Genomic DNA, 15,969 nt, shown 5'->3' with positions numbered 1-15,969 from the left:
TGCAAGCTCCTGTCATCTCCATCCTTTGGTGAAAGGTACGGTAGTCAAACGGTTCAGTTAGAGATGTTTTAGGTAAATTATAAGAGGGACATTAACTTCAGTGGTTAGTTTAGCCAATGTTCATCATTTCCATTCATAAATGTGGATATTTGAAATGTCATTTGTTGTAGTGTTGCTTTGCTTGTTTATGGTAAATGGGCTGCCCTTATATAAAGCTTTCTACACCTTCACGGTGCCCAAAGCGCTTTAGGCATATTCACAGTGGGCGACTGCTGCCATGCAAGGCGCTGCCAGGCCCACTGGGAGTAATTCGGGGTTCACTGACTTGCCCAAGGATTTAAGGTTAGCGTTAGATAAAGGATGTGCATAAATTAATTTGTCTTTGTGTTTACTTTTCTGAACATCTGGATGAAATATAATCGACCACAATACTCTTTATACAGTTTCAGAAACATACTCGAACAATTGTGGGGGGGGGGGGGGGGGGGGTTAGAAGAATGCCAGAAAAGATTTTGTATTGTCAATCCAAAACTGAAGACGAGAGAAGTTAAATTTAGACAGGAAACGAAAGGGCTGTGTGGAAACAGAAGCAGCTTCCGAGTGATGTTTGTGAATTCTCCCTGAGGTTTTGCTGCTAATGAGAACATCTGCATCAGCGAGACAGATGGTGCTGTAGAGAAACAGCCAAAGGGCAAGGCTGTCTGAGAAAACAGCTCGACTTGGAGAAAGTGCGGAAGAAATAGTTGAGAGATCTAAATACTGTAAGTGGTTCAAAAAGGGGGGGTGGGGCGTGGATCAGAAAATCACTTTCAACGTAACCATAAAAACTAACCAAGCCATCAAGGAATTGCATAAATCATCATAAACATTCAAAAATTCCTGTAATGTTGGTTCTTTATTTCCCGAAGGTGCCAATGCCCAGCCCAGTTCGAGGGTCCTGAGTGTCAGCAGAACAAGCACAGTTTCCATGGCAATGGCTACGCCTGGTTTCCTCCCATAATGCCTTGCTTTGAGAGCCAAGTGTCACTGGAGTTCCTCACTGACGTGGCTGACGGGCTGCTGCTGTACAGCGGCCCTTTAGCCCAGCTGCAGGCTTGGGACCAAGAGGACTTCATGGCCCTAGGTGAGAGCGTCTTAGTAACGGGACACATCTGGACACATCTGGCTCGCGTTCTGCTCTGATTTCGGTGACTTGCGTGCTGCTACTCTGTGTGACGGCAGAGATCTGACCGTGGAGAGTTATATGATCACTTCAATCGCAGGAATTGTTTCAGTGAAAACTACTGCACATATTTTTTTACAATTACATCCTAATCTCAAAAGTATTTTATTTCAATAATATTCCAATAATACAATACAGAATAAAATGCTGTAATATTTTTTTGATGTGGTGGAACATTTAAGGGAATGTAAACGCTGATGAGGGTTATTGATTTAATCAGAATCAGCTTTGCTGCCTGATTCTGATTTAAATCACAACACAACATTTGGTCCTGGTGTTTTGGTGCAAAACAATAAGCTGTAAGGACGGCTGGGATAGGAAATACTTTGATGTTAAACTACTGTGCGATCTGAAGCCTATCTGATCGCAGTCTTGTGTTTATGATTGTAATGGCCTCTGCTAATTACTGCAGATAACTATCTTGGTTGTCTATCAGCCTTTTGATCACATGCATACATGCTGTATGTACTTGTATACAGAAATCCACACTCTCACAACCACAGGAAATACAAATTCATGCACTCAAAGATTAGGATTTTATTAAAGCTGACACTCCATGCATTTTGATGTGCACTGCTTTGAATGTCTTTTGGATTATTTTACACAAGAGGCTTTGCAAAGTGGACGGTCACTGACACAAGTCCCGCTGCTCACGATGATACATACCTACAATTATGATTAAAAGCCAAATGAGCTATGAGGCTTACGTCTCGAGGAAATGAAGGTCTTTTTTTGCCGTGTGATATTGTTGAAGCTTGATTTATTATTTATTATTAAAGCAGATCACTTTGACTGAGGTCAGCAGGCAGGAAATACAGACAGAGAACAAAACCTCTTTTACGTCAAAGTAAATTGAGTGTTTTAATCTGCGAGACGAACGCCTCCTTGTCTCAATCGTTACTTTTTCCATTGCCTTGGTCCTCTCGGGAGAGATGCAGTCGTTTCATCACTGCCAAAGTAATATGTGTGGGAGGTGAGGTCTTCCTGGAAAGCAGATGTGTGTGGGTGTGCGTGTGTGTGTGTGAGTGTGTAGGTGTGTGTGTGTGTGTGTGTGTTTTGCCGGTTTGTTTGCAGTATAAATCCTCGTGTATTTCCTGTTGCTTATGCCTATGCTATGCTTATGGGGAGGCAGTGGCTCAGTAGTTTCGGGCCTTGTGCTGGAGAGGGGCCAGGCCACCTCCAGAGCAGTGCCGAGATGCCTTTGAGCAAGGCACCATCCCCTCCAACTGCTCCGGGTGCGCTTTCACCGTATTCCCCCTCCACATGCCTGGGCCCCGATGCATACATGCATGTGTGTGGCTGTTTCAAGGGGCCCGTTGTACAAGGGTGTAAATGTAATGTCATTGTGTGTTTGCAGTGTAACATTTGTAACCATTGCAATGACACAAATAAAAGCTTTCTTCTTTTCTCACGGTCTGAAAGCCAGTTGAACCCTAAATGGCTAATGTGGAGCGCTTGTGAAGCTTGTTGGTATTTTGCAGAGTCTAATTAGATTCTGGCTGTACATATTTAGCTAGATATTTAGGTAGCTATACCTACATTGTACTTGAGTCTTAATATAGTTAGATGTATACTGCACGTAAAAGTTTTTCATTGAATATGTAGACTTTAAATCATTTGTTTCGGGCCAGTTTGTCTGTTTGAAAACATCTGATTTATGATAATGCGCGCAAATCAACTGATTTTTGTCTACGGTTGAATTCCATCATTAGCATTGCTGATAGCATTAAAGGGACACTCTGGTTCACCACAACATTCTTCGAATTGTTCCAGAACAAGTTGAGTGATGAATCTTTGTAGTGGACTGAGGGGTTCTTCCAGGATTCTTTTAAGGATCTCCAAAAGAGAAATGCTTGGGCCATGTTTTTTTTTTTTTTAGGTTGAAAATGTCATCAGGAAGAACTATCAACATGTGGAAGAGAATATTTTCTGTCCTAGCTCAAGTAAAGTTATTGCTTGGTGGGGAAAAAAAGCAGCTTTAATAACAAGATCATCATTAAAATAATTACCATGACAACAAGCTCCTCTTAAACAACTGATTAGAATTCTCCTTTGAAAGGTACCTGTTGGCAAGGTAAATTCATTCAGATACATTTTTCTTGATGGTTAAGTGTGATCCACTCACACGGTGTAATAAAGGATTCCTTGCTTGGACACCAGATACACAAAGCGATCTGATATACAGATATTATTCAAATGCCTGGAATGAACCTCTGTCATATCTAATATAAACTGCACTGCGCCACCGAGATCTGATTTTTATATAAAAAGGAAAATATCGGCCGTACTTATTGCGAACGCCCTCCTATACAACAAACTCTAATATATTGTGCCAAGCATAGATATGATTTATGATCATATATTAGATGTGAGAGAGGCAGAGGGGTATAAATTATTGTCTCGAAAGTACAATCCAGCTACAAATATAACCTGCAGTATTTGGGAAAGTATCTTTTTGAGAATCTCGATCAATCTGTGAGGTAAAGGAATTCATTTTGTTGTCGTCCATGTATATCCATGTTGGAGATTTCGGTAATTGACGCTACGTCTTGCATGTGGGAATGTGTCTGTTTGCAGATTCACCACCACTCCCTGAGAATATGAGGAAATGCTGTAAAGAAAAGAATATTTAATGATTCCATCAATCACCTTCACTGACCTTGTGAACTGTGCCGCTGATTAGAATCTCTCCAACAGCAGAGCAGATACAGGCCAAAAGTTCAAAACAAAACAGAGCAAACTCAACTAACAAAGACTGCATTTCTATTTAACTTTCACAAAGAGCAGTGAGCCGCCACCATCAATGCAACAGGAAACAAATAACATGAAGAATAATGAGGGAAAACATGAAGGAAAAGCCAGGGAGGTGAAGGGGGGGGGGGTTCTTTAATTTAAGGCCGTTGAAGTGACTTTGAGTTTGTTTCCCTGACCAGAATCTGGACTTGTCTTCTCTAAAACAACAACTTTTGGACTGAATAGAATCAGGGCACGAGGGAACAGGAAATGCATTTCAGCGTCAACTTCAAGAGCACCGCCTCAAGCATTTTTTGAATCCGCTCATGTTCTCAGAGTCATGTCGGACTGATACGGACATACGAGCAAATCGGGACTATTTTTCCTCCAAATCAAATATGAAGTGGGTCATGAAGGTCTGAATGCATAACGATGCAGGAGAGTGGTGCTGAAAATGTGAGAGGCGCACCGTTCCAGTGGAATGACCTAAAGTCAGAAATGCTGTGGGAAAGGGAAATAGGTAAATAGCAGCTTCATAGAGAAATGGAAAATTAACCCATCCTGAACTACAAGCAGCACAGATGAGCCCTCCAAAGAGAGAGAGATTATTCACCTCTTTATCAAGCCCTCTTAAGGGAGTTTGCAAATTGTGCCAGATTATACGCCCCTCTGCTTCACACACACACACACATTTACACACACAGACACACTTCTGCTTTTTGAGACGCTGGTTCCCTTTTTCAAATCCGCCTCCTCACCCACCATTTCATGCTGCTGCGGAGCAGCTACTCAAGCTAACTCTGCTTTTAGGCCAGAGAGGATGTAAGGCCGTCTCTCACACAGAGACGCATGGGAAAGACGACGTAGTGCTAACGCACACATCAGTTGTGTTATTGTGGTCGTTTCCGCACACTAAATAAACTGCGACACGTAGAAAACCATTTGAATGTTTGGCCCACTTTTAAATAAAAAGGAGGATTCTTGTGGCGTGAGTTTGTAGGTCATCGGTTTGATGCGTGAGGCCTGCAGATACTCTGAAAGGAAAACGCTTAAAACGTTTCCTGAGTTTCTGAAAGAATGCTTCCATTATCGATCGAGTTGTTAACTGCCCATTAAGTTATGCATTTTGCTTGAGGAGTCGCATGAATAAATGAGATGTTTTGGAGGATTGTGTGTGTGTGTGTGTGTGTGTGTGTCCGCATTGGAATCTGGTTATATAAAAGCCACAGATCCGAGCAAATCCTGTTTTTTCTGAAACGATCGCAGATGGAAAAAACAAGGGCCCCAAATATCATAATAAAGATTTTTTGTTTTTTTCTGATCATCTTCAACAATAAATGTCAAACATGGCTAAAAGTGTTAGAGCTGATCCAAGGAACTGGAGTAAGCTACCTTTAGCTTTAACCTAACCCTAGTCCATGAGGAAATGCTAATATAGTAATGCACGCACGCACACACACACCCTCAAGCACACATGCATGCACTGATAACCAGCGTTTGTCCAATCAATACCTAAATTAAAAAGCCAAATTAATTATCGTCACCTAAAGGTTATAAATGGCTCTTTTTTTATTGATTTGTTTACCATTGTCACTGAAAGGATTCACAAACCAGGAATTTTTCTTGGTGCAATGATGCAACATGAAGCATAAAATAACGACAAATAATAAAGTGCCAAACCGCCGTGTTGTGCAGTAAAAAATAGACTCTGTGAAAAATCCAATCCAAAAACCCACCACAAAAACAACAACAAGAGTGATCCACAAACCAACACGAAGATGTCGGCGCCACCGGCCCGTCGTCATTCAGTCCGGCGATCCTTGCCTGATGAATGAAGAAAACAGCACATGAGAATTTATTCAGGTTCTGGTTCTGTGGAGCTCTGTTGTAGCAACGACCCCCCCCCCCCACCACCACCACCACCACCACAATGTAGCACTGCACCGGATCTCAAACAGGAACTGCTGCTATATGTGAAGAGCCACTTTGCATCGACTGCAGGACTGGCCAGCGAGCTGACAGAGCGTTCATACAAGAAGCGCTCTGCTCTGAATTGCCTGCTGTTTTGTGCGCACAGACCAACTTCTATGGGCATTAGTGCACGATGCTGGTGTGCGTGTGCATGCAGCTGATGTGTGTGATGGTGTTTATGTAGCCCATATGCTCCCAGTTTGACTACTGTGTGATGCCAATTTTCATAAGAGAGGGCCCAACTCTGTGGGGGTTCAAGTGCTCCTTGCAGACAAATCTCTCTCTCTCCCTCTCTCTCCCCCTCTCGCTCCCTCTCTTTCTCTCCACTTCAGCCATGCAGTCCTGCTTTGAAGTCCTGCTTCTTCACCTCTTGGGAAAATTTTCAAATCGACCTTTACAAGAAGGCTTCTTAGCTCTGCCCGATGAGCAGACTGTCACTCTATTTTAACCATTGTGTGAGTACCCTGGTGCAGAGAGGCATATTTTTAGGCCAATGCAGGTCCATCTCAGGAAAAAGACACTGGGTTTCCAGGAAGAAGGAAATTCCCAATGGGGGGAAGTATGTGGCAACCTGAAGATTGGGAACTGAAAGACTGATAAGTGAGATAGAGAAGAAAAAAGTAGAGAGGTGCAGGAGCAGTGAATGTAAGAAAGGAAAGAGTGATGCTACAGAACCGATCACGGGAGTGAGATTGAGCCAAAAATGGAAATATATAAGTTAAAACAAGGCATGAGAATATGGATTGAATTGACAGAGCAGAATTTAATTTAAATCAAATGTCTCATCCAATGTATTAAAATTAATTGGATCATTCCTGAAGTGCAACCTGTCTTGCTGCTGGAGTGCCTTGAATCAGCTTGTAGGTAATTGAAGGGTTTTTTTGCAAGGAAAGTGGGCAAAACCAAACTTACACTTGCCGTTGCTTGAAAAATGAAACTGGCAGGTCTATAATTACTTAACCAATAAGAGAAGCAGCGCAATGAATATGGGACATTTATCAAAAAAGCACATCTCAGCCCTGACAAGGCAACTTGAGAGGAAAAGCACATTTTACACTCAACACCACTTAATTGCATCAAGTTCAAGGTGCCGATGCAGCAAGGTCCCCTATCTTGAAACCATTTGAGAAGCAATTAAATAAGTTGTTGCACGTACAAATTCTGAATCAATAGCGCTCAATCCATATCATAAGTAAGCCTGAGGGGGGGAAAGCAGCTTCACAAAGGTGCCAGTGAGAAGTGTTTCTCAAGTACTGCACAAAGTAAAAATGTCAGTTACTGTGGAAGTCAAAAGTAATAGAGTGAAGCAAGGTGGGGTCAAAGAGAGTGGTGGGAGATGAAAGAGTGCCGACAGACAGACTGACATTGCAGCGATGCAGAAAGAGGGATGACGAAAGCTCAGCTAAAGCCAGACATGCAGCGGTGAAAAGGGAATTTGCTTCTTGTCGGCGTCTTTTGAATTCCAACCTCTACTGATTCAACCATGAAGACAAATGTTACAAGTGATTCAAGTTCACCCTGAAGTTTTCTCATCTGTTCACCGGCTCTGTTCACCGGCTCTGTTCACCGGCTCCAGCCAGGGGTGTGTGTCTGTTCACTGGCTCTGTGCACCGGCTCTGTTCACTGGCTCTGTTCACCGGCTCTGTGCACCGGCTCTGTTCACCGGCTCCAGCCAGGGGTTTGTGTCTGTTCACTGGCTCTGTTCACCGGCTCTGTTCACCGGCTCTGTTCACCGGCTCCAGCCAGGGGTGTGTGTCTGTTCACTGGCTCTGTGCACCGGCTCTGTTCACTGGCTCTGTGCACCGGCTCTGTTCACTGGCTCTGTTCACCGGCTCTGTGCACCGGCTCTGTTCACCGGCTCTGTGCACCGGCTCTGTTCACCGGCTCTGTTCACCGGCTCTGTTCACCGGCTCTGTTCACCGGCTCCATCCAGGGGTGTGTGTCTGTGCACCGGCTCTGTTCACCGGCTCTGTTTACCGGCTCTGTGCACCGGCTCTGTGCACCGGCTCTGTTCACCGGCTCTGTTTACCGGCTCTGTGCACCGGCTCCAGCCAGGGGTGTGTGTCTGTTCACTGGCTCTGTTCACCGGCTCTGTGCACCGGCTCTGTTCACCGGCTCCAGCCAGGGGTGTGTGTCTGTTCACTGGCTCTGTTCACCGGCTCTGTGCACCGGCTCTGTTCACCGGCTCCAGCCAGGGGTGTGTGTCTGTTCACCGGCTCTCAACTCCACAGCTCGCTTGATACAGCCAGCGGAGTGTTTCTGATAACTGCTTCTTTTTTAAATGAATAATGAATAAACGAGATATACGCTGCTGAAAAAAAGGGTTTAAAATAATTGTAGGTGACATTTATAAAGTTGTCTTGTCTCTAAACAGCCTTGTATTACATATAGTCTCAGTCAGTCACATATGCATGAACCTTTGAGGTTCCTCATGCGTGATGAAGGGTTTGTACACCCATAATTTCTTCCATATATCAGGCACATAAGCAGATTTAACCACTTCATTAACTTTTAATGTCTCATTCGAGTAAGCCAGAAAATAGAATGTAATAGAAAACTACATCACAACAGACTGAACTCATGCAATATTCCTCTTTAAAACTAAAATGGAGACACAATGTCAGCAATGTATTCAAGTTATTCACTGGACTGGAAGTTTGCATTGTAAAATATCATATCAACGTTTTCGTAATTTTAGAGAAAACTGTTTAGGTTTATCAGATTTAAACCAAAAGTCACAAGAGCAGATCCAACCACTGAAGACCGACATGTCTGTTTAGCTCTTATTATCCAGATATCTGGATTATTATCTGGATCTGCATCATGTTGCACATCTTCAAAAATCAAGTGTTGATATGTTTCACATTTTTACTTTACAATTGGTTGATTAATTCCTGAGAAACATGTCCCAACAACAATATAGTTGTAACTTGTAAATCAATTAGGTGGTTTTCATGTAATAGGGGGAAGCCAAAAACAAAACTAATGCAGACTCATAGGTAGCGGCTAGCAGGAGATAGCATAGCACGGCCAGTGTCTCCCTTGAGCTGGTCCCAAGCCCAGATAAATGCAGAGGGTTCCAATAGGAATGGCATCCGGCATTCCTAGAATTACACATGCAATCAATTTTGAGAATGAAAGGGGGAGGACGATGCAAAAGACACGGTGAAGTGGAGTAGGTGGATTTGCTGTGGCGACCCCTGACAGGACAAGCTGAAAGACGGAGGAGGAGGAGGAGGAAGAGGAAGAAAGCCAGAAATGTTGAAAAGTATTGAAACACGTTACAACTCCAAGGAAGACAATTTCTAGCTCTGCACCTAAAAGTAATAGTTTCCTTTCTGGCCGTCGCTCCATCCTTCCACCAAATATCACAGTCGATTGAGTGTAATTGTGTTAACACAGGTGAACTCATGACTTCCACAGTGATTATTGGTTTCATAACTCTCAAAATACCAAATTCAAAGTCATCTCACTCCTCACCAATCTTCCTTGTCTCTCCCTTGCTGCCTCTTTTCATCTAGAACTAATAGATGGGACTCCCACCTTAAAAATCAACCATGGCTCCGGTACGGTGGTGCTACAGTTGCCAGGCAACGTGAATGTGGCAGACAGGCGTTGGCATCGGTTAGATGTCCGCAGCAACAGCAAGGTGAGACAATTGACCTTTTTAACATCAGCCTTAATTTATTTATGTACGGTAAGTCCCGTGTTTTCACTTTTAGCTGTGCTGTTTGTGGTTCACCACAGGAATCGTGAAATGCTTCTCGCTCTCGTCTGTTGCACAAGTGTCATGGAAATAGAATGCATGTGTGAAAATTCAAAACAACTAGGCAATGCATATTTTTGTACTGCTTTTGGAAAATTAATGCCACTGTAGAAGTCTGTCTGGAATCCTATAGTGTTGTAGTCAAGACTACACCAACCAAAGACATTACCGAGACCAGAGCGTATCAAGACCGAGACATTAGGAGGCTGAGGTCGAGACTGGAAAGAAAAAACACAACAAAACAGAGTAAAATGACCAGAATCTTTTTCTTCATTAAGTTTGCAACAAAAGCAAATTCTACTAAGTTGCTTTTGAACCAGCACAATGAAACATATCTCAAATCTGAGTAAAGCTGTTGTTTCATTTCTAGAAATTATCCAATCATACTTCTTAAAACTGAACTGTCCTGACAAGCCACGATCAATGTCATTTTACAAAGGAAATTTTAAAGGAAAAATTAAGGAATAACACTTAAGTTAAATGAAGTGAGTGAAAAAATAACCAGGACTTTTCTTTTCTAATATTAAATATATTAGTAATATTAAATCGCTATTAAATCTGTGGGAAGAAAAGAGCTCATTTTTGGTCATTGTTTTAGAATGGGGTGTTGAAATGTTCTGATTGTAACTTAACAGTGTAACCCAGTGTAGATGAGTTAACGGTTACTTTACTTTTCTCCGCATGTTTTGCCGCCCACAACGCAAGTGTAAAGTGAAAAGTTTGTCTGCTAACTGCAAATCTATTCGATAATATTTCCTTTCACAGCTTTGTTTATCATTTTGCGCCAGTATTTCCAGAATCCCTGCTTTATTTTTAATGTTCCCGTACTAACTTCCACAGCACGCCGTAATGCTCTGAAATCCGATTTTCCCATACGAAAATACGGGAAAACCGTATTAGTTGACAGGTAAGCTAGTGTGCCGCAGAATTTGAACGTCGCACAGCGTCTTTGCTTATGTGACATGTTGCAGATGAAGTCCTGATGGTTTTGGAAACCAAACTTAATGATTGAGGAGTTTGCTGACATTTTTAATTGCTAATTTTCCAGAGTGCCGCATCCTTCATCCACTTGCTATGTGCAAGGGGCGTGTCCCTCGAGGTGACACCGGCACGGCAGCACAGCTGCTGCATTCTACGTTTCTCACATTATATTAAGTTGTGCTGGCCTGGTCTCCACCTGTCTTGGACAAAAACCCTGAGTCCGCCCAGTCTGAGACCGAGACTGTTAAATAGGGGTCTCGAGACCTACAACACCAGAATCCTAGAGAATTTAAGGACGAAAAAATAAGACCCTCGTCCTTTGGTAGAAAATATCTTCACTCCCTAAAAGACTGTTAACGTTGGGTCCATGTTTAAATCCATATTTCAGCTAAAGCCTTACCCCTGAGCAGAGCTGGTCTTGACCTCTTTAGTGCCAGAAGCACAATTCTGTTAAGGGCCCATTCTAGCTGACCTGTCATTGCCACACAGGCACAGCTCACAACCACAACTTTTCCACCTGTGTAACCATTTGCTCATTTGTCATTCTAGGAACATGTCGACGTTTATAGAACAGAATGAAGCAGAACAGATCACATTTTTGAACAGACTGTTTTATGTACTAAGACTTTCTCAAGTAATATAGAAATGTAGAACAAATACAATATAACATTGAGCTCCTATGTCTCGATGTCCACACTGCAAAACTTGCAGTAAAATTACAGTGAATTATTCCAGAATTCTGCCTTCTTAATGACGTACAGTAGCATGCTATAAGCTGAAGTAATAAATTATTTAGTTTGATAACAAACATTGCAAGAATGCCAGAAATCTGTTATTTGCAGGGTTACACTGTAAATTCATCTTAACAAGCAAAGCACAATGGGATGGCAGAACAGAGGCTGCAACCTGCTCAGCTCAGAGCTGCAATAATAAGAAAACCTCCACTGAGAAATAGAAGTTACCATTTCAATCACGACCACAGCAAAGACAACATAAAGAGTTAATTTTACTATGTCCGCCCGTCCATGTGTACGAGGTTCGAAAGAGGGTATCATCATTCAAGGCAGATTAGCAAAATGTAATAGCATTTCACAAATGGGCTTAATGAGCATTTCACAAGTAATTCCCTCAATTTACAAATGTTTGCATTTTTAGACATTTGAATTCATGTGAATTCAAATGCATTGATACAGATCGATTCTCTGTCAAAACTGGTTCTGCATTGTAAAACACTTCACTGTAAATTTACAGTAATTGTCAATAGTTACATACACAACAATTGTTTTACTGCATTTTAGATAAATAAGTGTAAAATTAATAAATTAACTTTTCGTTACTGCACTGGTCACTGATATACATAATGTTGGAAAACAAGAAGCCCGTGCTGCAGATGAATCAGGGCATCGTGGACATGGGGAATTACCATAAGTATTTTTCAGTGAACCTCCATGAAAGAGTTTGGGAAAATGTCGTACTCTGCTTCCAACTAGAATCGCCATATTTCGTTAAATTGATGCAATCACTGGTAGTCATTCATTCCTGTCAATGTGGAGAATGATTAACCTTTCCCATGTGACATCACAGTTGATGGGAACCTTACAGTTAAGGTTGCAAAATAATTTCATACCATGGACTTGAAGTATTGTATCGGCCTTCTGGCTTCATTCAAGTCTATTTGGTTGGATTATTATGGGCCCAAATGACTAACAGATGAGGTGAGACAGGAAGCTCCTTGGAATATGATGTTTGCAGATGACATTGTGATCTACAGGGAGCAGGTAGAGGAGAATTTAGAGAAGTGGAGGTCTGCTCTAGAAAAGAGAAGAATGAAGGTGAACATGAGAAGGTATCAGGTGTGCTCTGTGATAGGAGAGTGTCAGCGAGGATGAAGGGAAAGGTCTACAAGACATTGGTGAGGCTCTGAGGAAAAGACAGGAGGCGGAGCTAGAAGGGGAGGAGATGAAGATGCTGAGGTTCTCCTTGGGAGTGACCAGGTTGGATAGGATTAGAAATGAGACAATAAGAGGGACAGTGAAGGTTAGACGTTTTGGAGACAAGGTCAGAGAGACCAGACTTTGATGGTTTGGACATGTCCAGAAGAGAGACAGGGACTATATCGTTAGAAGGATGCTGAGGATGGAACTGCCAGGGAACAGGACTAGAGGTCGATACATGGACGGGGGAGTACATGAGAGTAGCTAAGGAGAGTGAGGAGGACGATGCAAAGGACAGGGTGAAGTGGAGAAAGTTGAATTGCTTTGGCGACCCCTCAAGGGACTAGAAAGTACCGTATTATGGGCCCAAATGCAGAAGATGTTAGTTGGTGATTTAGTGTTGGCTTCATTTGGCGGTGCAGAGAGGTAATGGTTGTGAGATAAATGGCTGCTCCTTTGAACTTCTCTACTCGTGAACATTTCTAGTGAATTGAATTAGAGCGAAATGAAGATAATCTTCATTACACTGAGGACCGCCTGGAGCTCCTTACCTCCAAGGACTCACACATTACCACTGCCTTATACGTCTCTTCCCTCTTGAATATCAAGAAGACAGTCAGTGATCCTATTTTAGAGTCATTGATATGAACACTTCAGCCCTCACAGTCTCACTGAAGAGCTCACGATGCCTTAAAGCAGCTTGAGTGGCTGCTTTGAGCGCTGCTTGGTGACACTCGTCCCAATCTAAATGATGAGCGCCTCACTTCGCCAATTAGATTTACTTTTTCATACCCTGTCATTTGGTCCCTTTAGCTAGTTACTCAAAGATCCCTCACTTTAAATGCACCGTGTGAACAGTAGAACTACCACCAGCTGTCTCTCAGCCACAACAAGACAAGACAAATATAATATATGTTCATCACTGATGTTCATGCGCACGGCGATGCTTTGGAAGTTGTACTGCTCTGTCACCAAATTAAAAGCACCACGAACTGGAATGACATTTCAGACTTCTCTGAATTAGAATCTTTGTGACAATATATGGTACAAGACAAGTCAAAACATTAAAAATAAACGCACAAAAGGAAGATCTGGCTTTTTCAAATATTTCAAAACAAAATGTGTATATATATTATATCTTTATCTGTAGGTTTTTATAAGGAAGGCGAGCCACAAGAACCCCTTCATGCCAGTAGTCCTTCACTGAGATATGCTACTTGTAGTTCTAACCAAACTCGCCACTGGCAATCCATCAGTGTTGGTGCTGATATTGATTTTAACCTTCAGCCTTCCTCTTTTATGCGAACAAATTGATGTCACTGAATAAAGATGTTTTGCAAACACACACACACACACACACACACACACACACACACATTAGAAAATACCATTTCATTTAAGAAATGGTTTCAGGCCTAGTGGCAAGGTGAAGGTCTTTGGTGTTAAGTGAGAGGTTTGATTTGTTCTTACTTTTCAAGATTGCAACAACAGAATCTGAAAAGTGACATTGCAGCTGTCTAATCTTTCTCCTGTTCTTGCTGCCCTCGTCTCACTGCCTGCAGGTCCTCATACGCGATGGTGCATTTCTTTATTTGGAGACATCATTTCATCGATGATCCAGGTGGCAGGTTGTGTGCATCGTACCCATTGTGCCCCCCCCCCCCACCAGCAATCAAATGTCTGCTTCTTCTTTGGCAAACAAAATCCCTCCTCCCCCAGAGGACATTTCATCAAACCGTTATTTGACGAATGGTAATAGCAGGTTCAAATCCAACATGGGGCCTTTCTGTGAGGTTTGCTTGTTCTCCCTGTGTCTGTGCGGGTTCTTTCCGGGTTCTCCGGCTTCCTCCCATTACCAAAAATGCATGGGATTATCATACAATGCATACTGAGGTGAATTGGTTAGGGTTTTCCAAACCCTCTCCCGGTTCTTTGTTCTCCGTTGTGGGTGTGTGGTCAATAAGGAGGATTTGGGTCAAGATTAAGATATTTATTTAACATGCAGATCAGTACAGTTGGTTTGGATTATCAGCGCTGAGGTTCGATCCTGTTCCGTGTGTGTGTCTCAGGTCCGAACAAAAGGCCGTTCTCTGCGTCCGTGTTTTCATATGTCCATGAGTCCGTCCCCTCAAGGTGGGGGTCCCGCCCCAGCCAATCTTAACCCCTGTTGGTCAGTGTCATTATGTGTCGTCACCAAATGAGACGTTCATGTAAATCAGTCATAGCAATACCGAACTAAATGTGGTGCGTTCCTGTTGTGGCGTCGGCATGTAATCACGTTGTGGAATCCTATTTAATATGGAAATTCCCTACACAAGCCTCTCGCCCAATGGCTGCTGGGAGAGTCTCCAGCAGTACCCTCCACCCGGATTTCGGATAAAGCGATCAGGAAAATGAATGAATGAATGAATGGTCGGCCCACAATCACTGACAGACTTATTTTACATGAAGTCTACTGTGTGAGCAGTCGGTTGGCTGCTTGTTAATCAGCCTGAACAGTGTGAGCTTTGGTTTCATGTCAGACACACAGCCTTCAGTATTAATGCTTCTATCTTTATGCAGTTAGCATGTAGCTTAAAGATGAGAAATGCGTGGTTTTCCTTCTGAATTATGGCGGTGACAGAGTACGATGGGGAGGTGCAGACACAGACAACACATCTTACACGTGCTGCGTGCCTCTGTTCATGTAACATCAATATTTACTAGTGTTGGTGATTTTGTGATTCTCGCTCTCCTTCTATGGACGAGAGCGGCATTCCGGTCAGCTTCTCATTAGCTAAGCTGAATGGCACAGAGTCATTTTCTGGGAGTGAGAGAAGCCAAACTAATCTATGACACTGGATAATGTAGCAGCTTTAGTCTGAATTTCCTGATGAAGAGTGCACTGGGATGTTATTACAGGGATGATTCAGCATCACAACGGTATTACTCTAAATCTAAATCATGTGAATTGATTCATTCCACCTGAATAGTGAACAGCAGCTTCCCCAGCCTGCGTGTGTGCTTTGGTTATTTAAGCAGCAAGGATTCATCTGCTCTTTGGATGCTCTCCTTTTGATTCAGCGGCTACGGTTCTACATCAGGGGTGCTTTTCTGTCAATGTGCAAGCAAGTTCATTCATAAAAAAAAAAGAATTCATTTAGTCTGGACCATTTCTGCTGTTTCCTCCGGGCTCTATTTGGAGACACTGTGATGCGTTTGCTGTCCACATGCTTGTGTGGTTCTCCTCCAGTTTATCAAAATATATTTCTACAACATTCTGGAGTCATTTTCATACCAGCAACCCCCTGAACGAGGCTACATCTGGAGTTGGTCCCTAAACACCACCAACATTCACCAGAGAATGTGCTGGTCGAAGAATG

General features: G+C 42.7%; 1 protein-coding gene across 1 annotated transcript in view; it reads left to right on the top strand.

Annotated features, from left to right (window-relative positions):
• Positions 1-15,969, top strand: part of si:ch211-186j3.6 (neural-cadherin) — a 204,064-nt gene that overhangs the window by 141,370 nt on the left and 46,725 nt on the right. Inside the window, exons 27-28 of the mRNA XM_068760999.1 lie at positions 909-1,123; positions 9,448-9,575. Coding sequence (XP_068617100.1) covers positions 909-1,123; positions 9,448-9,575 — 343 coding nt within the window. The remainder of the gene's footprint in view (positions 1-908; positions 1,124-9,447; positions 9,576-15,969) is intronic.

Source organism: Brachionichthys hirsutus, chromosome 1 (genome assembly GCF_040956055.1).
Source record: "Brachionichthys hirsutus isolate HB-005 chromosome 1, CSIRO-AGI_Bhir_v1, whole genome shotgun sequence".
In the NCBI taxonomy this organism is placed as follows: domain Eukaryota; kingdom Metazoa; phylum Chordata; class Actinopteri; order Lophiiformes; family Brachionichthyidae; genus Brachionichthys; species Brachionichthys hirsutus.
This window is presented reverse-complemented; position numbering and strand designations above follow the sequence as displayed.